This window comes from Phalacrocorax carbo, chromosome 18 (genome assembly GCF_963921805.1).
Source record: "Phalacrocorax carbo chromosome 18, bPhaCar2.1, whole genome shotgun sequence".
Classification (NCBI taxonomy): Eukaryota; Metazoa; Chordata; class Aves; order Suliformes; family Phalacrocoracidae; genus Phalacrocorax; species Phalacrocorax carbo.
The window spans coordinates 942,210-965,000 of record NC_087530.1 but is presented as its reverse complement, the minus strand read 5'-3'; the positions used below and the strand labels follow the sequence as shown (position 1 = coordinate 965,000).

Sequence of the window (22,791 nt, the reverse complement as noted above, 5' to 3'; positions counted from 1 at the left end):
CCGCTGCGCGTGGGGTTTAGGACACCGAGGGTGAAATCTGTGTGTACGGGAGCGGCTGCTGTCCCTGGCTCTGCAGCATGGCTGGTGCTCAGCTGCACGCCTGGCAGCTGCGGATGGCGCGGCCACGTCTGGCGCAGCCCATTCGGAGCCCGCGCCGCTGCCAGGAGCGGGGACGGGCACAGGTGCCCGCACAAACACGCGGGGTGCCAAGAGCAGACCCCCAGACCCGCTCTACCCCGAGCGCGAATACCTGCTCTTAAACGGATTTAAAGAGGTTAATTGGGCTGGGATGTACGTGGTTGTGTTGCATCTCTAATGGAAATGTTGATTCAGGAAACCATGGCTCTAGTGATTTTTGTACAACCGTAATTATTTTTAAACTTTCTTTTCGGCGCTGTTGATAACAGCTTGGGACCGTGCCTGCGTGACCTGATTAAACTTACAAATTGTCAGCCTTGATCTATAGGACGCAGAAGAGATTGCTGACTGAGCATTGCTTTGGAAATTCTCGATTTAAAACAAAAATTAGATTGAAAATGTTGTTCCCAACAATGAGCGCAAGAGCACTGGCGATTTCAAACACATACTCAATGTCCTGGCGTCGCAATAGCGACCAAATTCCGGCACAGCAAGGGGAAGTTTAATTCCTTCTCGTGTATCGCGGCCTGTGAGCAGACGCCCTGCGCGAGGGGCTGCCAGAGCCCCCCACCCCGCTCCCCAGCGGCTGTTCCCGAGGCCGTGCCCCTAGTTCTGTCTCCACCATTTCCCTCCTCCAACGTGAAATTCCAGCTCCACTGGTGTGGAGCCAGAGACCGCGGGCGTGCGTGGAAATGGCTGTGTCCACGGGATTTGTGCCGGTGGGAGCCGCAGCACCTCCCTGCTTTTTGCCTGGAGGTTCCCGTAGTTGAGGAGCAAGCGGCAGTTTTTTCCACAGGCATTTTAAACCAACGCTTGCAGCTCGTAGGAGGGGTGGAATCCAGTGGTACAAGTCTCTGTAAGAATAACGTGGTGCTTAGATCCATTTGGAAGGAAATGAGAAGCAAATCAATTATTTCCAAATAAATAATGCGCTTTCTTTTACCACACGGTCTTGCATCAAAGTGATATAATGTATAGGATAATGCCAGCCTTGTGTAGATTTAGCTGTGTCTTGGAAAGCAACTGGAAGGCATATGTCTCTGTACTCATGTGAATACTCCTTTAATACTTACCGTGAGGTGTTTAAAGGTTCAGCAGGGTCCTTTAAAAGCGCCCTGAAGATGTTCCTGCTCTGCCTGGAACCGAGAGGGTCCTACAGCACTGCCGTCACCCTACGGCATCTGCCTGGGCTGCGGTTCCCCGGGGCCTGCCCCAGAGGAGGGTGCCCGTTCGGGGAGCACCGCAGGGACGGAGGAAGGGCCGTGGGCAGGTCCGGTCCCCGTGGCCCCGCGGGGCAGGAGGGCTCTGCAGGAGGGCTCCTCGCAGGCGTGCAGCGAGCGGGCAGCGGCCGGGCAGATGCAAGAAATACTGACTGTGTTTTCTCTTGTTCTCTCTTTTCTGCCCAAGGTTTGAGCATCCGAGGAGCCCAGGAGGAAGACCCTCCCGATCCCCAGCTAATGAGACTAGACAATATGCTTCTGGCAGAAGGAGTCTCAGGTCCGGAGAAAGGTGGGGGATCGGCGGCAGCAGCTGCAGCCGCAGCAGCCTCTGGAGGGTCTTCAGATAACTCTATTGAACACTCAGATTACAGAGCCAAATTGACCCAGATCAGACAAATCTATCACACAGAGCTGGAGAAATATGAACAGGTCAGACATCAGCCTCTCAGTTGTACGTGTACCTGCCGCTGCTCTCCTCCGCACCTCCGCTTGCCAGCGCCCGCCGCTGCCCAGCTCCGGACCACATCCCCTCCTCCCCTTCCCCACCCCTCTCCCCCGTAAAGAGCTGTGATGCTACGGGAGTCCGTTGGGCTTCAAGGAGCCGTTTGGTGGACCCAGGATGCATGTCTTGCATGCCTGAGTGTTTTCTGTTGTCTGTAACCGCATAAAAGAAACACCCGAGCCCGTGTTTGTCCCCTTTGAGCCAGCCCAGAGAGGGAGAGAGGAGGAGAGTTGTCTGTCACTCGATGCCGCTTTCGTGCCCCATGATGAAGCGTTGCAAGGCTGGGCCTGGCGAGTCGGGGAGCGCGGGCAGGTGAGGGCCGTGCTTGTGATCCCGGCCCACGGGCGCAGGCGGCGGGAGGCTCTGGTGCGAGGCTCGGCCACGGCGGGTTGGCCGTAGCAGGTTGCAGGGGAGCTGGCGGCGAGGTGCGGGCACAGCGCCTGGCCCGGGCTTCAGGAGCTGCTGCTGTGGATAGGAAATACGGACATCCCTGTTCAGGCGGACGCTGGCACTCGGTGTCTTTGCTTGCAGCGAAGAGTGTGCTGCAGAGACCCGTGGGTTTAAGTTCACTGCTGGGACCTGGTGACCCGCCACATTTGCCACGCCGGTGGCGCCGGGGACGTTTGCCACGTGCTGCTGGCGGGTGCTGGGCACAGGATGGCTCCTGCCCGCGGGGTGCGGGGCCGCGCCGCCCCGGTTTCCCTGTAATCTGCGGGACAGTCTGCTCTGCCTCTTCTCTTTTCTGGTTTTGCAGTGAACAAAGGCATCAAAGGAGATGGGGGAGGGAAGAATGGCACAAGACCCCTGGCCCTCGCAAGCCTCAAGCGATGTCTTAATTTTCCCCTCCCAGAGGTGTCCTAATAAAGCTTGTAAACCCTGAGCCTAATCAGCTCAGCGAACCTCATCAGCTGGTGGTTTCCCGAGCTGAGCTGGGAAGTCCTGCACTTGCCCCCAGCCCATCACGGCAAAGTGTCGGGCTGTTCAGACCAAAACCACAAAAGAGATGTGGAGGCAGTGATAAAACCGCTCAGAACTGCGAGGGCGAGGAGGAGAGCGCTCCGTGCTGCCCGGCTCCTTCCCCCGCGCCATGCTCTGCCTCGGCATGCTTCCCTCCCGGCCTCACCAGCGTGAAGCAGGGCCTGGGTGCCTCGATAACTATTTTAGTTTCCCTTTTTTCATGTGAAGACCCTCTGAAGGGTCCCTGGCTACTTTGCTTTGCTTTTTTATGCCACCAGAAACAAAGCCCTGGTCTGTGGCAGCCCCTGCCGACACAGCTGACCTGTGCCAGCCGAGCGCCGGCCGCGGTGGAGGCGATGGGGTGGTGGGGAGTGGGTGTGGGGCACCGGTGGAGCGTGGAGGGGCTGCGGCGGAGCGGCGCCGGCCGGCCCAGTGCACGCAGCGTCCTGCCGCGGATGCTGGCAGGGCTGCGGGCCGGGTGGCACACGGCTGGCGCGAGGCCGGCGTGGTTCGGGCGCCGGCGGCACTGCCTGGTCTGTGCCGCCTCTTTCTCTGTGTCGTGGTGAACAAATAACTGAGCAAATAACTGACAGGGGCTTTGTGCAAATCTCCTTTCCTCCCTCAAATGACCCCCTCTGGCACCCTCCAAGGACCCCAAATGTCCTGCGCGGACCCTTGGGCTCTCCGTGCACTGCAGGGCCCAGCGTGCCGCCTATAGCGCTGAGATGGGGATGGCCACCGGATTAATGAGCGCCATCCAGCAGGAGCGTGTCTTATAAAGCCACGGGGACACAGGCTGGAGATAGATCTGGGGACAAACAACTGCAGGTCGGTGCTTGCAGCCGTTTCCTGGCAAGTGTCCTTTGACTCTAATAAGTTTAATGATGTGGGGGAAGCGGTAGCATTTTTAGCCCTGTAGCTCCATTTACAAAGGTTTCGGCTGAAATGTCACAGCCATCCGTCCGCACCACGGGAAACTTTGGAGGATGCTCAAACGCTGCTAGGAGAAGGAGAGAGAGGTGGAGCTGATCTGAAACATGTATGCTTCCCTGTTGATCCTGACACCCAGCAACGTCTGCTCTACAGAAATATGATAATTTCCCCAGCCTTGCAGCAAACCGTCTCCTGCCGGTTTGTCTCAACGCAGTGCCCGTCTCCGCAGCCAAGAGGCAGCCAGGACTTTGCGTCTCTGCCTCCAGCAGCTGCAGGTTGACGAGAGGCGGGTGCCCTCCTGCAGCCGGGGAGCAGCTCAGCCCCCACGCAGGGGCACCTGCCCGCGCGGGGGGAGCAGCTCCTGCCACCTCTCTCCTGGCGCAGGCGCTCCTGCGGCCCCGCTGCAGCCGGCAGCAGGAGCCAGAGCGTCTTCCTGGAGATGCTTTCCAGGCAGAGTTTGATCCTGACATTTGTTGCCAGTTAGGGAACGTGCTCGGGAAAAAAAAAAAAATAAGAAAGAGAAATGGAAAGTGTGTCACGCCATCACACAGCTCTCCCCTTGCCATGCGCCGGGAGAAATGGCCGTACGCAGGCAGCTCCTTCCATAATTTACAGCTACTATAATAGAGATGACATATTGAAAGCTATCTTCTATAATTACACTGAAATACATTTTTTGCTGTAGGCAAAAGTACTGTAAGGGTCCCAGGCCTCCCGGAGCAGCTGGGAACCTGCTTCCCGAGTTCACAGATGTCTTCTGAATTCACCCCAAGTTGGGGTGAAGTGCGGCTGCTTGGAAGACACCGCCAGCCCCACGGAGCGCTGGCTGGTGCCGTGCCCCTGAAGAGTGTTTTGGGCCATTTCCTCTCTTTTTCTTGTGCTTGTCTTGAGGAGTCTTGATGAAGCATTAAGGCTAGCAGGAGCATCCCCGCTCCTACAAGGTTTCTGAGCAGGTTAACAAGGCCATCACTTATAACCTGACATTATTAATAATGTCTCGGGCACCAAGCAGGGGCCTGAAAAATAGTACTGAAAAAGGGATCAAGTAGCTGGGATGCTATAAATAAACAAGAGAAAACAAGACAAAGCATCAGAGTCTTCCGAGCTTACTTCCACTCGGCTGCACTGAAGTAGCTCTGCAGATGGGAGGTGCTGGTGAAGATAAATTAAAACTATGCCCTCTAAGTAGCTGTAACCGAACGAAGCCTCATCAAGCAATTCAAGTAAATGCAGGGCATGATATTTGCTGCTTGAAAGCAAGAAACTCACTTTAGCTTTGAAACATCCAATTTTTGATACTATATTTGTGGAGAAATATTTCTCATAGAAAAGGCATATCTGAAAATATTTCTAATGCAACAGTTGCCAATTTTTATTGCACTTTAAACCTGAATTCCCTGGATCTGCAAACAAGGGGGCACGTGGCAAGCTGCGTGCCTGAAATGCTCTTTCTGTGCCAAATACTTGGATTCAGCCATATCTCTGGGACAACTCCTGCTCTCCGGGGTGCTCAGGGCAGTGTCCCCGTCTCTTCGGCGTGGCGAGAGCGGGTGGCGCTGGTCACCTCTGCGAGCTTTGCTGCCTGAAATGTCAAAACAGAAAGAGAGAAAATACGCCAATGGGAAGCGAGGATGAGATGTGTCAAACTCCTCAACCTGGAGCTCAGAAAGTTTTGAGAAAGTCAGGGAGCGGCAGCTGGCGGGAGGAGCCGTCTGGCCGTGCGCTGGCACGGAGCGGCGGTGAGCTGGCGCGGCCGCCGCGGCACGGGGGCCTCGGCGCGCTCGGCGGTGGCAGGCGAAGGGCGTCTACACCAGGGCTCGCCGAGCCTCGAGCCTCGCCTCGCCGGAGCGCTGCCTCCAAACGGGTGCTGCAAGGATGTAAATTAGCCTGTAATTTACTTTCAGTAGTGTAAAGAAAAAAAAATCACTTTGCCTGAAGTGTATGCATCTTTCTTAAGGGTGTACCCAGATTTTAATTATCTAAATGTAAATACTTAACGAATTTTACTTAGAGTAATGAGCTAAAGTGCACACTACATAAATGAGATGTTCTAATTAATCATGTATGAACTACTGGTTTAAAGAAAAGCTATGTGAATTCTGCGAATGTTGGGCTATTGCCAAATTGCTAATCAGCATTTGCATTCATAGATGGCTTCACTTAATAAGTTGTGAGACGTTCAGCAAATGTTATAGGAAATTATGAGTTTTTAGATGCATAAACTTTTCACTTTTAACTCTTTCCCTTGCACAGTCTATTGAAATGCAGGAGAATCCCTGAAAATGTAGTTGTCAGACAAATTACGTAGATACTTTTCACCCTGGCTTAGAGGAAAAAGGGGAGCCAGAGTCAAACAGATTTGTAACGTTCGGGGTCTGGACGAGAGACCTGCAGCGTTTCCTCCGTGTGATTTACTGGCTGCTGACCATCGTGCTCATTGCCCGTTACATTAGGTGCACGAGGGCAAAATCCTGTGGCCTTGTTTGGCCGTGATCGCAGCCCAGCAGCGAGTTACGGTGTCTGGCCCTTGCACAGACCTCCCACAGACGCAGCGTACATCCACCTTCATCCCATAAGGGTTCGGGGAGCGGAGAGCAGTGTGCCTTGCTCTGCCCACAGACCCCATGGAGCAGTGCCCGGCCCCTCTCCTCTTCCCAGGGCTCCGTCGGGACAGGGGTAGCTTAGTGCCTGGAACGTGCTCGAGTACCAGGCTGGCCCCCGGGAAGGGATTAGCCCCGTGGCCGCCGTGCAGCTCCGCCTAGCAGACAGGAGTCCTGGGGTTTGTTTTTGAGAGAGATAAGGGAGAAATAAATCAACGGAGTTCGTGGCAGTTTCCAGCCTGCGTGGGGGAAGCCGGGATGCCAGCGTGACAGCCGCTTGGTCATGCAGAGGCTCGGATCAGGCGGCGTCTGTTGATGATGCAGCCTGGAGAAGTTTATATCATCGTGTCTGTTTGCCTGCACAGCCTGGGACTGATAACTGATGGCTCCTCGTGCCTTCCCTCCTCCAGCGCCTCAGCAGCGCAGTGGGGGCCGGGCTGCAGCTTGGCTTCGCTGAAACCCACCCTCTAAGGGGGTGCACGTGGTGCCTCAGAAAGGTCTAGAGACCCTCGCCTGCTGCAGGGCGTTAACCCTGCCTGCGCGGGGCTCGGCGGCTTGCAGCTCGGGCAGCCCTTGCCAGGTCTTGCTCACTCGGCTGCTGAGCCCCTGCTGGTCCCCGCTCGCATCCTCCTCCCGCCCGCAGCCGTTACGCGTGCCGATCCCGACCTCGCCTCTCCACCACCGTCTGGGGGGGGCCGCGGGGGCACAGCCTGCTCTGGAAGGGACAAGTGCGGACAGAGCTGTGCCGCGGGCGCTCGGCTCCCCTGGCTGCCGCAGGACAGTCCCGGGTCTCAGCGACGGTACCGCGATCTGCTCCCGCGGCTGCGTGTGTGCGGGAGGGACGGGGCAGCGCGAGGGTCCCCCAGCCCCCCCGGCACTGCGTCCTCCCCAGCAGCCAGGCCCGAGCCTGTGTCTTTGTGGGATGGCATGAAACAATTTCTAAGCCTCTCTTTCCTTTGCAGGCATGTAATGAATTTACCACACATGTGATGAACCTTCTCAGAGAACAGAGCCGGACACGACCCATTTCTCCCAAGGAGATCGAAAGGATGGTGGGCATCATTCATCGAAAATTCAGCTCCATCCAGATGCAACTCAAACAAAGTACTTGTGAAGCAGTAATGATTTTAAGATCAAGGTTCCTCGATGCCAGGTAAGGCAGAGACGAGCGCCCCTGACTCTTGCTGGGGGGAAGGGGCAGTTGCTGGGCAGCCCAAGGAGAGCCTGGGCCTGCTGGGAGCTGCGTCCCCGCATGGGCAGGGACCCGCTGGGAGGGGCTGCTCTGGCCCAGCAAACAGCCGGGGCCCTCCTCCTTCACCCGGGGGGGGTTTCCTGCACAGAGCTTTCATAAACAGCAATGTCTTTTCTACATATTTTAGTGCAAAGACTAGGCTTGTTTACCCGATGTTCGCTTGTTTACCCCGCTCATGCGGGAGTCACATAGGATTTGTGCAAAGGGCTCTTTTGTCACCCCGTCAGTTATTTAAATGGCTGCCGGTACTGATGTCTCGCAGCATAAAGCCTGCCTTGCAAAACACTGGCCCTGTAATGGAAGAGCTAAGTTCTCTGGGAGGGATGTGCCCACAGGCTGCGGCTGATGCCGGGTTGGCAGCCGCGCACGCCTGAGATAAGAAGGGTGACGATGCTTCCGAAAGCCACATCTGCTGGCCTGTCTCCCAGCAAGCTGTTGCCTGACAGGGGCATGGGAGAAGGCAGCACCTTCTGAGCCGCTCAGGGCCAGCACACGCATCCCTTGGACGCCCGTGTCGCTGCCGGAGCCCAGCGCCCGTCCCCGCAGCCAGCCAGCCTCCAGAGCGGGCTGTGCTTTCTGCAGGCTGCAAGGAAACGGGTGGACAGCGGTTAGGAGGGGGTTTATAGGCACAGCCAAAGTTGTTTGGAAGCCCTGATGAGGCGGATATCAACCCCCAGCCCCAGCCCTTTCACAGGGCTCGCATCCGCAGAGCAGGACCCTGGCAGCTGGCAGAGTCCCGCGGAGCAGGAGCTGAGCCCGGCAGAGCAGGGAGGAGCAGCAGGCACCACGCAGAGCCTGCCGTCAGCAGCTAGCTCATGCTTCACACCTGAAAGCTGTGAGGAGCTAAACAAGAGCAAAATAATTTTATTAACAAGGAGGTCACTGGCAGGTGTGGCAAATTAGGGTAATTACAAACAGTTGGAGGAAATGTCTATGGAGAGCTCCAGTAGCTGCAAAAGGTAAAGCTTGCAGATGCACATTTTAAAGTGATTTCTTTAAAAAGGAGGAAGGTAAATAAGGCAAAATGAGCGGAAGCACAGTAATGAGATAAACATAGCTCTGGGGAGGGAGTCTGCCTGCTCCAGGATACAGCGTAGTTAGCAGCGTCGTGATCCTGCTGGAAGAGAGCGCTGGGGATTGCCACTCGGCTGCCTGCTGGCCTCGGGCGCCGGCAGCTTGATTGCAACCAGCCCCGAGGGGAAGGGAGCTCTGAAGGAAATGTTTAACCAGTGCTTTCGAGGGGACGTTCTGGGGAGAGGGAGAGCAGCGCGTCAGCTCGGAGGCAGGGCGCCGCAGCTGTGCGGGTGCTGCCGCCGTAACCGGCGCGTCGGGAGCGCGGCGGCGGGCTGGCTGCCGGCCGCGCCGCTCCCCGGCCGGTGCTGCCTCGCTGCCGGGCCGCCTGGAGCACGTGCCAGGCAGGTGCTGCGCAAAGGCTTCGCTTTCTGGCGAAGGCTGCGAAGCTGCACGCCGCGGCACCCGTCCCACGCGGCACAGGAGCCTGCGCCCTGCTCAGCCCTCGGCCGGAGGGTGTGCAGATGGCTGTCCCTCGCAAAGCCCTGAAAGCCACTTGCTCACGGAAGCCCATTAGCTCAAAGGGTGCCACATAAGGACACGGCAGTGAGGCTGCCCCGTCCTTTTCCACTGTGCTCACCCTAGACACCTGTGCAGGAGCCCCAGCTGCCCCGCTGCTAAAGGGAAAGCGTTAGGCTGCTGTCAGCACAGGGTGATTTAACAGCGGGGAGGTTCAGGCTGGGTTGTGTACTTGGGTGTGGATGTGCTACAGGCAGGCTGCCCGGCTCAGCGTCCTGCCTTGCCTTTTGCTTCATTATGCTTTCTGCCGCAGCACACAATGTGCCCGTGCACCGTGGGATGAAGCCCCAGGTGGGTGGTGCCGAGGCCAGAAGCAGAGCCCAGACCCTTGCAAGGCTGGATGTAGGAACATGGGTGTTGCAGCCTCCTGTCCGCTTTGCACGGTGTCAGGACAGAGCCCAGCCCCGATGGAGGGCTGCCCCGAAGAGATCGGGGTACTGAGACGGTGCTGCCATGCTGCTGCGTGCTGTGGCACGGGCATGTGAAACGAGGGTCGCTCCCACCCCAGCTGACCCTGCCAGACCTGCTCGCATCTGGAAGAACAGCTGTGGTTTTCTTTTCTCATTTCAGACGGAAAAGGCGTAACTTCAGTAAACAAGCCACAGAAATCTTGAATGAGTATTTTTACTCCCACCTCAGTAACCCCTACCCCAGTGAAGAAGCCAAAGAAGAGCTGGCAAAGAAATGCAGCATCACAGTATCGCAGGTAAGCGGCGGGTGGGAGCGGGTCCTGGCCCCTGTCCCTCTGCACCCCGGGCAGTGCAACGACCTCCCAGCTCCCCTGGCAAAGCTGCCGCCTCCCACCCGGCTCTGGGACGTGCTTCCGACAGAGGTTTGCGTTACGGAGCAGGTCCCTGCCCAGAGCACCTTTGTGAGCCCTTCGCATTTGCTCTATTGACCATGATAAAATTCAGCAGTGTGATGGAACGTGACTAAGCTCTGCGGGAAAGGCAGCGTGCCTGCGGGTGGCCGGGGTTGTGCTGGGGTGAAAAAATAGAGTATGCGTAGGAAGATGAAGATAGAAATAAAAAGGCTATAAGGTTGGCACCCTACTTTACGTCAGCTTTTTCTGCGCAGTCAGGAAGATTCCTAGCTGAGCCTTTCTGTCTGTTACGAATTCATTACAACCTACCATTATTTTGGGGGAAGGCCAGTTTATTGACAAACATATAATCTATAGATCAGAACTTCTTTGATTACTTGAAGTTGTTTTTCTAAGCCAGCCAGAAATTCAGCTTCTTGATACACTGAAGTCACATGAGTGGTTTCTCTGGAGCAAAAATGTACAAAGCAGATTTGCTCCTTTCATCGCATCTAACAGATGTTACTGTGGAGTTAATGCAAGAAAACCAGCATCTCCCTAATCAGAAATGCGCGCTCTCTTTGGCTGCGGCTGCTTTCTGTATAGGCCGAAGTACGTTTACAGTTCTGGACTGGTGTCTCGCAGCGACGTTCAGGCCGATGGCACCGCTCCATCGAGCTGTCCTTCACCAGATAGCTTAAAAAGCAAAATAACGCTTTGCGTTTCTTGTGGCCTGTACGTTCAGTACAAAACCAAACGAGTGTGGCTCACGCAGCTCGGGGAAGGTTGCGCTTGGGCGGCAGGAAACGCTCACCAGCAGTGCCCAAGTTCTCCAGCCGCCCCGTTCCCTGTTGCGAGGGCTGGCGTGCCATCTCCTCCCAGCTCCATCAGCTCCGCTTATCAATATTTCAGGTCCTTTAGAGGAACAGTGCCCGCGGCGAATGTGTTAACTATTAATGATTGCAGGCTGCAGTATTGGCATTATTAGCAATGCAACCTTTAGCTTTATAATTAAAACCTGAGTTGAGATTTACTTTATAGGTCTCCATTGAATGCATGAAAAATTCAGGCACTTTATTGAAGACTTTCAAATGAAAGGCTGCCCAGCTCCCCCAGATCTGATATTACTTAATTGACTTTGGATGCACCCTCAGTACAAACCGTAGCAAAACTGCCCTGTGACACGAGAGGCCGGCGGAGATGTGCGCGTGCCTTGCTCTCTCCTGGCTCCCTCCTTGGCATGCAGCACGTACCATGCTCCGAACGGGGTGGGAAGCGCAGGTGCCTGGTGCCAGGGGAAGGTAAGGGATGGAGATGGGGACAGTTTCTCCCAGTCCACTTACAAGAGGCTGTGGTGATCAGCGGGAATTTTTGGGGGGAAATTCAGCACCAAACTCGTTCCCTCCCACATTGCTCCTTCATCGCTGTTCGCATCGTGTGAGCGGCAGCAGCCCCGGCAGGTACAGGGGCAGCCGTGGTGGCACTGGGCAGCTCTCCCACGCCCACAGGCCTCCCCGCGGCTGCCGTGGATCCTGGAACCGGCCAAACGGCCCGAGATCACACATGTACCTGGGTACGTTGGTCTGCGGCCCTACATCTTGCTGCTGGTTTCAATCCTCTTGGCACGAGGTGGTTTATAGCAATTTCTCCAATAAGTGGTGTCCAGTAATCTTCCCACGTGAGCCAAGGCACCCACAGCCAACGTGCTGTGTCGTTAGGAGAGGCGACGCCATCAGCACCAACCCGGAGAAACCAAAAGTTCTTCGGCTCTGCTGGCAAATTGTAACTGGGAGAGATTACATGGTAGAGAGCACACTGGGACTGCTGAAGAGACGTTTTGTGTCCACCCAGCGGACAGTGAGCTGCGGCTGGCAGAGGAGGAGTTAGTGATCCCGCAGAGTGGACAGATAAAAAGCTAGATCTAGATAAGGCTGAAGTGACTGAAGGAAATGAGATGGAACATTTGAGAAGCCGTAACTGATTGCTTCTAGTGCTAATAGATCTGATTTCTTTCTTAATTGGTTGTTTGATAAGATTTAATGTATATGTTGTAGAATGAAATAAAAGGCAGGCAGATGGTCCAAAAATGTAGCGGCAGCAGCGAGCCTGTGACTTGAATATAGGTTTGTCTCTTTAATATTTGATATGAGCATGAATTAGTTGTTTCTTGAATCCATTAGGAAGTCTGGGTGAGCGATGGGAGTAGCTGCACTGCGTCCTCTGTAGCGCTGCGTACAGCAGCCTGGGCTTCGCAGGTTGACATTTCCCAGCCTGGAGCAAGGGCAGCACCGACCACACGACCCAGGCACTGCCTGCCAGACATGCAGGTCTGGGCCACGGGCAGAGCTTCACTCTGGCCAGATACTCTAGATGGCTAGGAAAAGCGCTGGATGATGGGAAAGCCTGAAAATGGGGCAATGCATCATTTGATGGGAGAGGAGCCTGTATGTGAGAGCGGGGGTGCCTGAGTTCCCGAGAGATCTGCTGTCGTAAGTAGAAAACATGAATGCTATGGACATCGTAATCTTTGATTTTTTCAAAGGCGCTTCCAAAGGCCACACGGCGGGATTGCAGGGTATTTACTAGGTCAAACTGGGCTGGAGTTGTCTTTCTTTGTACCAAAATATATATATATTACTTTGAGGCCATCTAGCAGAAAAGCTCTGAGCAAGCGCTGTAAAATAGCCCAGCGCACACTGCTCTGGTGTTTGGCAGCAGAAGTCAGAGGATGCAATCCAGAAATCAGGGGTGAATTGAGCAGTCATTTAAAATACTGGCAGGAGTAGCATCACATGGGATAAGCAACGGCATCCAAGCGAGTGACTGAGCTACACCTTGCGCAGGGCTTTTGTGAAAAATCTCTGAGCGCACGTATTTCCAGCCTTGACCAGGAGCCCCTCGGACGTCGCCCTGCCTGGCACCGTGCCCCGTTTAACTCCCATGCTACAAGTGCCCCAGAGGTGCAGAGAGCTGGAAAATGAGGGGGGGTGTGTGTGTGTGAAGTTAACGGATGGCTTTGCAGACTCCTGGAGGTTGTGGCTGATGTTTGATGAAGAGGCTTCGTCCTTTTTCTGGCTGAGCCAGGCTTCCCCTGTAGCCTCTCCTAATGATCCAAGGTGTTTCTTGTACTGTAAGTGCCTTGTAAATGCTGGGGGCAGATTCATGGCAGAATTTTTTCTCCCTCAAACACTTAATTAGTGTTTTGGGTCGTCCTCCCCCCGGATTAAGCAGCTCAGTGGAAATCTTGCTGCCATAGCACTTTACTGAGCTGCAAAGAAAATTGTCTCCCAGAATCATTTAGTTGCAGATGGGAGATAGATGGTTTCAGTTTTGATATCGGTGTTTAAAATAATATGTAGAGAAGGTTTTTCAAGAAAAGCATAAAGACAAACTATTTGTTAAGATGAACACCTCACACAATTTCATTTTTAAGAGTATGGAAAAGGTAATTCTAGGGGAAAAAAATGCCCTTAACAGAGAACATCGTCGGCTGTAATTTAGAGCTACCCGATCAGCACGTGTTCGAGGGAGATAAACTGTATCATCTGTTCTCTCCTTACCATGGCTGCGAGGCTGATGTTTTATACTTTTGCAGATGAGCCTCTTTCAGGGTGTCATGAACAACTATCAGTCTATCATATGGGCTATAGAAAGGGCATAGTCATTGCTGAAAGCGTGTCAGTGGATTACAGCAATAAAATTTTTCACTGCTTCAAACAAAAGAAGGATGTGCTTGACAAGGGAATATATTTAAAATTCTTTTAAAGAAAGAATGCAGAAGCTGGTTTTCGCACCCCTCCTGCCCCTGCTGCTTCTGAGTCTGTCCGTTCCCCTAAGCAGAAGAGCTATGGATGTGTCGGTTCTTACCCCTTGACCTCACAGGGGAATCCAGGAGGAGGCGTGGGGAAAGATGCAAGCTTAATTAAATAGTTTCTAGTGGTAAAATTCTTAGTTTTGGATCATGTGCCATAATTGCGCCACACTGATTTTTCAAATGTTTCTGTTTTGTGCCATTTGATCAGACGTGGCACATAAACTGTGTGCCGCAAACACTTGGAAACACAATGGGAAAATCGCTGTGATCCATAAATCTGTAGTTCACTAATTTCAGCAGTGATGCTCTCGTGTCAGCTGCATCTTTTGTGGAACGAGTGCTGATTTATCCCATGAAATCAGCTGGTGCGGAGACACGAGGCAGGCCTGCCCCATCCCAAATCCCACATTAGGCATCTTGATAATTTAAGTAATAATTTATTGTCTTTTTATTTAACATTGCAATTAACATGATAAATAAGTGCAACAGTATTGTTTGAAATGTAGTATACAATTAAGCCCAATTAATTAATTGGCCTTCAATGATCAGGAGGAGAAAGATGTTCATTGCTTTTTTATGTGAAGAGATAGTTTGTTTTAATGAAAAATGTGTTGTGAAGGAGCTCACGATGAAGACCGCTTCCATTTTTAGGGTGAGCGTGGGGCTGGGCAGGGAGCCAGGGCACCGTGGCTGCTCCGGCCCCGGTGGTGACCGCGGGGGCACCGGCACCAGTGTCGCGGCCCGTCCCGGTGCGGCGCCGGTGCCAGCGGCAAGGGCAGGGCGAGGAGGCAGCTGCAGGCAGCCAGCGCAGCCCCGCAGGAGGAACGTCACTGCACTAAATCCAGCCTAAACCCTGCCTGGCACAGCCTCCTCTCGAGCGGTGCCTTGGCCCTGGCCCGGCCGCGTCCGGCTGCCCGCGTCGGCCGTGCACGCCGGGCTGCGGCCGGAGCCCCTGCGCGTCCCCGGGCCACGGCACGCTCTGCTGCCGCCCTGGCTGCTGTGCTTCGTGGAAGAGCAAGGAGTCCTTCGGCCGGGAGGTGACCGTGTTGCCCCGGAGGGGGCTGCCCCGGACGCCACGCTCTGCCGGTGCGCAGGGCGCGCGCTTTAATCTCAGGAATAGTTTAACGTTTCTGGATATTCATTGAGATGTGGTGTGCGGGTTAAACATAACGTACGATCGCTGCTCCTCTCATTGCTTCCAATTAAACCTTGCTTGTTAGTTTAACCTCTAGGTAATCCCATCAAACAATTGATGTCAAGGAAACACTGCCCACAGTGGCTCTGGATGAGTGGCCATTAATTTTAATTGCCTTGATATTAAAGATTAAGAAGTATTGGGACTAGCAGAATGGAAACGATCTGATGTCAAGCAAATCCACTCGTTGAGGCTTCCCCAGGCTGCTGGTGATATTAAAATTTTACTGTGAGAATTAAATAAACCTTTATTAGTGATGGCTGTTGTTTGATTGGTCCAGGGGTGTGCATAAACAGAGGGGTCTCGCACACATCCGTGGACAATACAGTTGGTGTACAGAGATTCCTCAATTATGAAACTGTTAATAAAGCATCATCTGATTGTCCACAATAGTTATTTGCTAGGTTTCATTAATGTATTATTGCTTCTCTGACTGACAAGGTAATATTAAGAGCAATATATAGAATACAGTGGAGTATTGTCTAGGGAACAGAATGTATAAGGTACCGTTCATATTACCGTTAAAAGCTAGAGGCTTTTCATTAATTGTGTTTAAACAAAAGCTATAGCTACATAAAATACAGCAGGATTCGTCTCTTCCTGGCAGCCGGGTGCCTTACTGGGTGCCGTGGTGTGGGTGCCCTACCGGGCGCTGCGCTGGAGCACGGGGGTGTGAGAGGTGCCGCAGAGCTGCCGCGGCTCACGGCGGGGCGCAGCCGTGGGGGTCCCGGGGAGCACAGGACCCCAGCCCCAGCCTCGCCACGTGGCTGGGTCCCTCGCTGCAGGGAGGGCCGATAACCACTTGCGTTCTTACCGGCCCCTCCCTTTACCTCTGTGGTGTTGCAGATGCTTTTATGTCTCGGCAGCCTTGGCCGTCGTCCTGAATTCGTTATTTAGGAGCTCTGTTACAGCAGCTGAAGTTAAACAAAGCCGCTGAGAAAGATTGTACAAACTTTTCTGAGTGGCTCCAGCCATGACCTCTGCGTGGGTTAATGGTGCCCCGTGAGCCATCTTGGCTTCAGCGGAGTATCTTCAAAGGGAGATGACAAAGTGACTTTTCAGCCATTATTGATTTATATGATTCCTTTCATTTTCAGCCAAGCAAACACAATTCTGTGAGTGGGCTGCCAAGGTTGTTCCAGCCCAAAAATAAAGAACAATTGCTCTCACTGCCTGCTCGCCCTCGCTCAGCCGGACCTTGGTCCCCTTTCAGCAGCTCTGGGGCTCTTGCACCGATTTCACTGACAAATGGCTCATGGTAGTAGGAGACAATGCTGTGCTAAACGGTGCAGCAAGCTCCAGGATATGTGTCGTCATCAAAGAGTCACCCCCTGTGCCTCGGTTTGCCGACAGAGCGGCAGAGCCAGATCACACTTATATCCATAGTAATATTTAACTGATCCTCGGTTACTGCTTAGTTCAGGGGAGCGTCTGGCAGACAGGGTGGGGGCTGGGGCACGTGCATTTGCTGGACCAAACACGACGTCTCAAAGCGCTCGTGCTTTGCTGGGTCAAGCGCTTTGTGTCCTTCACTCTTCCCGCCTCTCCCCACGGCAGGTGTCCAACTGGTTTGGCAATAAGAGAATCAGGTACAAGAAGAACATCGGGAAGTTCCAGGAAGAAGCCAACCTCTACGCAGCAAAGACGGCCGTGACCGCAGCACACGCCGTGGCCGCGGCTGTCCAGAACAACCAGACAAACTCCCCCACTACACCAAACTCTGGTACGTACCCGGCTCGTGCGTTAAAGCATCCCGAAGGGCGGTCTGTAGAGGAAGACCCTCGATGGCGCCCTAGTGAGTGCGGTCGGGCTGAGAAGGCTGCAGCTCCCTGGCAGACCTAAGCGTGGCCCGGGGAGTGGTGGCAAGCCCACGGACCTCCATGCCGGGCCGCTGCAAGGGCTGAGCACTGCCGCAGGTGGTCCCGGTGGCGGCGGTGGTGGCGAAGCTCCCGCGGCCGTACGGGCGACCCACATAATCCCCACAGCGGTAACGCCTGCCTGGCTCGGGCTTCTGGCAGCTGCTTTGCTTCCGTAGATATTTTAAGCTTTTTCTTGTTCAATGAAAATAACATCAAATGAGGCAGAGCTCCAAGTCTGTTTTTGTAGGACTGTTAAATTTATTGTCAAGATAAGAACAAAATAGAGGAATATTTTAGCTTGCACTAATTAGAATTTAAACTCTGCGTTGCTTGAAATGGAGTTGATATTACATATAGAAATCTAAGCAACTTTTATTTTGGAGTTGCTCTACCACATGTTCTTCTGCAGTATTTAAAAATTGTCTCGCTAGTGTGTTGTTGACATTTTACAAATCTAAGCATTAAATTAGTAGGGGGAGTGTTTAAAGAGGAAGTTGCTTTTTTGGGCTCCAGAGGCAAAGGCTTCCACAAAGTACAGATGTGTTTGACACTATTTACAGTGAAGTTTTGCTGCGACGTAGTTGTAGACAACTTCTAAAGGGTATAACGATCCATGGGAAAAAAAAAAAGCTTTAATCAAAAGGAAGTAAGAAAAAGGTTCCTCCTCTGATGGTAATAAATCGGCTAATTAGAAATTACCAGCCATTTCCTTTTGAAGGCGACATTACGCACAGACTCGAAGTGAGTTTTTCTCCGAGTGTTTGGTGATAGCATCTCACGAGGCAGGGATCCACCGGAGGAAAGCTCTCGACATGAAAACCTGTTGTGGTCCAGGCTGCTCTTCCAGAGGGAAAAGCTGGCCCGGGTCGCACGGGGCTTTCCCAGCGTAGCGCAGCCGGCGCGGTGGCAAGAGCCGGCAGCCCCCGCCGGGACGCACGGAGCCGGTGGGCGGGGGGCCGGCAGCCCGAGCTCGCCCTGTGCCGGGGCCAGCAGCTTTCCCTCTGCTGTGCGCTGCCTTTCCTTCTCCTCTCCTGTCTTCTTCTCCTTCCCCTGCCCTCAGGTCTCTGGGGTTATATATTTGCAGCTCTCTGTTATTCAGCTACCTAACTCTTTCCTTTCCAGGTTCTTCTGGTTCTTTTAACCTCCCAAATTCTGGGGACATGTTCATGAACATGCAGAGTCTGAATGGGGATTCTTACCAGGGGTCCCAAGTCGGAGCCAATGTGCAGTCACAGGTAGGAGAAATGCCCCAAAGTAGGGCCTTTCTAGCAGGGTAGGGTTTGGGCTAAAAATTCCACCTTACTCTGGCTCTATTCAATGGTCTGTGCCTCGCTGCAGAGTGGAGGCTGCATATTTCTGAATGTGACCTATTCTTACCCCAGCATTGAATTTCACAAATATAAAGGAAAGAGTGATTTTTTTCTGATTGAAACTTTAAGCTTTGTGAATGCATTCGGCTCTGGCTTGAGCTCATGGAATGGGATTGGGTGCTTCTGACTTCCATGGACACTGTAAATCCAGTGAATTTTCTTTCTTTTTTTTTCCTTTTCTTTTTTTTTTTCCTTTGTTTTTCCTTTTTTTTAAAAAAACATCTTTCTTTCATTGAGCGGACAAACTTTTATTTATTTATTTATTTAAATGTCAGAACACATCTAACTGAGCTATTAAAATACAACTCATTCTCAGTCACTTTTCCAATCCTTTCAGGCAGGGCTAACTCCATTTTTTATATGCAGTATATATGCCATAATCTCTTCCCATACATGCAAGCACATACAGACGTATAAATATGCACAGCACTTTGCTGCAGACACTTAAGAAGGACCTACAGGACGCACTGCTGTGAGGAAGTTGTTGTTTGGCTGGTGTGAGACGCAAAGATGTATGGGTTTTAACATGCAAGGATTTGTTGAAATTCTGCCAGTCATTCTTGATTGATAAATTTGCCTTTCATAGAAGGTGCTAAACCCTTTTGGCTCACATAATTCAAAATGTTGCCTATTGTAAGTGATGATGTTTTAATAGATTTGGAATGATGAATTTTGTTTCCCCTTACTTTAAGGTGGATACCCTGCGTCATGTTATCAATCAGACGGGAGGATACAATGATGGCTTGGGAGGAAATTCACTGTACAGTCCACATAATTTAAATGTGAGTACCCAGGGGAACGATAGTTTGGAGAGCCGTAAGCACGGTGGCAGGTAAATGCAGCCATTAACGCATGTATTAATTACTCTTGCAGTAGCGTTTTTTAATATCGCATCTTTGGGGATGAACCGCAGAGTAGCCCTTGCTACGCCCGTGAGTCTTGATAGCGTAAGAAGAGAGAAATTCCTAGAGCCGTGACTGCAAGCGATTCGAATTTTTATATTTTTCAGCCTTATGAGTTAAAAAATAATAGCCTTGGAGAGAAGGCTCTTGTTCTTCGCACAGAGATGGTCAGATAGCTCTGTACGTGTGTTTGTTGTTGCCCACAATCAGACACCGGGGCTGTGCTTTCGATGTACTTTGAGCCATTTCAAGGGTGCACGTTTCTCCTGTGTTTGAGAAGTACTTTTGGCCGCGTTACTCCAGACGGGGAGAGTAGAAGGTCTGGCAAACAGATGCTAGCAAATGGAGAGGTTATGGCTTGATGGTGATAGGTGCTAAATGTCCTGCCTCTCCCTGTAAGCGATGAGATGTGACAGTGCTCAGACCCTCGCAGGCTGGACCCCGTAGCCTGCACACAAGGCGCCAGGATAAATAAACGCAGAGATCTGTTCTTCCGTCGGCGTGAAAGCCTGGGATGAAATACCACCCACAGCAGCAGCCTCTGTGGCGAGGGCAGATCTTTTCCATCCTTCGTTTCCAGCTTGCTTCTCTCATTTACAACTTCAACAATTAATGCTTTGATTTTTTCATTTTTTTTTTTTTTAATGTTTCATATTTGCTTGGGAGGTGGCTTTCATTTGTTTTCCTTCATATTCATGGACTTTAAAATTACTGTAGGGAATTCCCTGTCTCGCGGCCGTCTCCCCGTCCCAGGGGCCGCCCCTGTCGGTCGTGACCCGCTGTGGATCGGGATGCGGGTGCTGAGCAGCGCTGGGAGCCTGCAGGGAGGGCGGCTGCGGGAGGCCGGGGAGGCCGTGCGAGATACCGCGGCCACGGGGAATGGGAGGTTTTTCCCTCTTTTTGGGTTTCCACTTGCCATGAGAGTAAATATTAATGATTTAAAATGTGATTGAAGATGTTCAATTGTAAAGGGAAAAAAGTACCATTAAATACTCAAATCTTTTACATTTGAAATGTCAAATCTTTCTTTTTGGGTTTATAAATAACTCATAATAACCCACAACAAACCATATAAAAAGCCTTTTAGTTGCATTTCTCCTTTTTCATTTAAGTGTTTTGAAATGCTTCAGAGAATTTGCGATATCCTTATCAACATGATAAAATATGAAACTGTGATTGCCTGCAGCATTTTACAGACATGAATTCCATCTTCACTGATGAGGCCTGATAAGGCGCTGTTGTATAATACAGTGCATAATCTCAAACCACCAGAGTAAGGATTAATTTATTTGAAAAAAAGAATGCTTGCTGACAACCTCTCCTCCAGCTGCCAAGCTGAGTAAAAATATTGTACATTTGTTGTTTATAAATTTGGATAAAAGAGGAATGATGTTTACTTCAGATGGAATATCTTTAGACTCATATCTGCACAAGAGTTTTTATTTCTCTAAGTAGATTCTCATATCTTTAAAAAATAAAAAAGCAGCAGTGCCTCTGCATTCGGAGCAGGATTTTGTACATTTTCAGGCTGCGTCTGAACAGTTGAGTATTTTAAAGCGGGTGGTGAGGTTTCAGCCTCCATGTGATTGCAGGTTGATGTTGCCATTAATTTTCCTTAAGAGAAGCCAAACCCAAACCTTTGGGTTTGTCAGGATAAGAGCTCCTCCGTTTGCTGTTTTTAATCTGCAAAGGAGATAATTACCGAGGCTTCTTTCTCCTCCTGTTGAAGCCACAAAGTGTTTTCTTTTGTCACGGTAGAGGAACGTTTACTTTCTTTAACGTAAAACCTAGCCGGGCTGGGTGCGGGGTTCGGGGCCGGCGTGACGAGGGGCGACGGCCGGGAGGTCCCACGCGACGCCATCGCTGCCCCTGCCCCTTCCTCCCGGCAGAGCGGCGGTACCGCAGCCCCCGGCCCAGCCAGGCCGCGTTGTTTCCGCGACGAAGCACGTCACAAGCACATTAGCATAGGCTAACCTTTCCCTGCCGGGAAGCGTCCCTGCCAAGGCCGGGGGCAGCGGGAGCGCGGGGCCGGGGCGGCTCTCGCGGGCTGCGCGGAGAGGCCTCCCCGTCACTTCCACTCAGCGTCCCCCAACTCACGAGCCCCGCGCCTCCCTCTTCTTGACTGACATAAAAATATGTAGCGACAAGCTGTCTGCCACAGCAGAAATTTGATCAGACATTGATTTCAGCAATTGCCTCGACCGGCCGAGACGTAAGGCAAATTTGTTCCTGAGCGCTGCTCTTGCTGATGCAGGCCTGACGCGGCGAGGGCCGGCGGCGTGCGGAGACGCGGAGCGACGTCCGAAACAGGGGCTGCGTTTAGAGATAATTGGGAAACCGATCCGAGCAGCCCATTTCCGCCTCAGAGCCCTGCGTTGGCGTGCTGGCGGGCCGTAGTCGCGGGGACCCGGGCTCCCCGGGCGGAGCAGCCCTGCAGAGGGCTCTGCCGGGCGGAGAAAGGCGATGCCGAACTCGGGGAGGCGAGGGGGTTAAACGCGATGGCCCCAGACTCGTCCTCTCAGGGGAAAAAGCTGAAGTGTCGGCTGAAGGGATGTTCTTCATTAAAGCGCGGATGGTCGTTGCAGAAATCCCAAAGTCCTAATTGCGGCTAACATCTGGCTAAACGGCTTCTGGCTTCCCGGCTTGTCTTTCCCCGAAGGCTCGGCGTTACCGCAGAGCGCGCTTCCCGCGTCCTCCCGCAGCGCCTGCTGCTTTTCCCTCTCACAAACTCGGCAGCCGGAGGGAGTGTAGGAAAATCTCCTTCCCAGAGCATCTCCTCCCAAACCCCGGGCTCGCCGGTCTGATACTTTCCGTGTACGGTGTAATTAAAATGCGTAATTGTATCAATTGAATTGTTTTTCCCTTTTCAGGCTAATGGAGGCTGGCAGGACGCAACTACTCCATCTTCTGTGACTTCCCCTACAGAAGGGCCGGGAAGTGTGCACTCTGATACCTCTAACTAATCTCCTAGCAACACTTTTTCCCTGAGCTGAGATGCCTTGATTAGCGCATTCAGAGTCACAGGAGAAAAAGGAAAGAGTTTTTTTGTAGCCAACCACCTACAGCTTTACTGTAAAACCTTGTCTTATTAGAAAACTTGGTAAATCTGTTTTTTAAAGGTATCATAATCATTTGTATTTATACTTAAAACACACAATGTTAAAAAGCACTTTATCCAATTAGGCCAAGATTTAGCATTGTTTATAGCCCTGTAACTATTTTATCATAATTTATTATCAGCAGTTTTAACGATGTTGGTCTAACAGTTGCCAATTACTTGGCCTTAAGGGTAAAAGTACAGGACAAGCTTAACCTCAATAGCAAGAGCAGACGCAAAGAAACACCTCACCTAAATTTAACTTCGTCCATATTTCCATGGGAAGTCGAAATGAGTTGCAGACTTTGATTGTGTTTAATCTTTTCATATCTCTTATAGAGTTGGAATAAAAAGAGCTGTTCGGTTATTTCGGTTGACAGTGGTTGTGTTTAAGAATCCTTACTCGTCACATTTTTGTTGTGATCTGTTGTCTGACAAATTAGATTGGAAACCAGGAGCATCTTTTCTTGCTAAAACTGCCCGGACCCCGAGTCTCCTCTCTGTGTCTCGACGCCGGACATAGGTTGGTTGCTCTTAGGAGATGAAGACGCTTGCTGCTG

General features: G+C 52.2%; 1 protein-coding gene across 8 annotated transcripts in view; it reads left to right on the top strand.

The window, feature by feature from the left end:
- Positions 1–22,193, top strand: part of PBX3 (PBX homeobox 3) — a 114,012-nt gene extending 91,819 nt beyond the window's left edge. For 3 of the 8 annotated variants that reach the window (XM_064469127.1, XM_064469126.1, XM_064469123.1), the window contains exons 3-9: positions 1,546–1,787; positions 7,313–7,503; positions 9,763–9,898; positions 16,561–16,726; positions 17,985–18,097; positions 18,925–19,014; positions 22,005–22,193. In XM_064469127.1, the coding sequence (XP_064325197.1) occupies positions 1,546–1,787; positions 7,313–7,503; positions 9,763–9,898; positions 16,561–16,726; positions 17,985–18,097; positions 18,925–19,014; positions 22,005–22,097 (1,031 nt within the window). In that variant the 3' untranslated portion in view covers positions 22,098–22,193. The other 5 variants (XM_064469124.1, XM_064469125.1, XM_064469128.1 and 2 more) reach the window with 5 other exon arrangements.
- Positions 22,194–22,791: the final 598 nt, after the last annotated feature.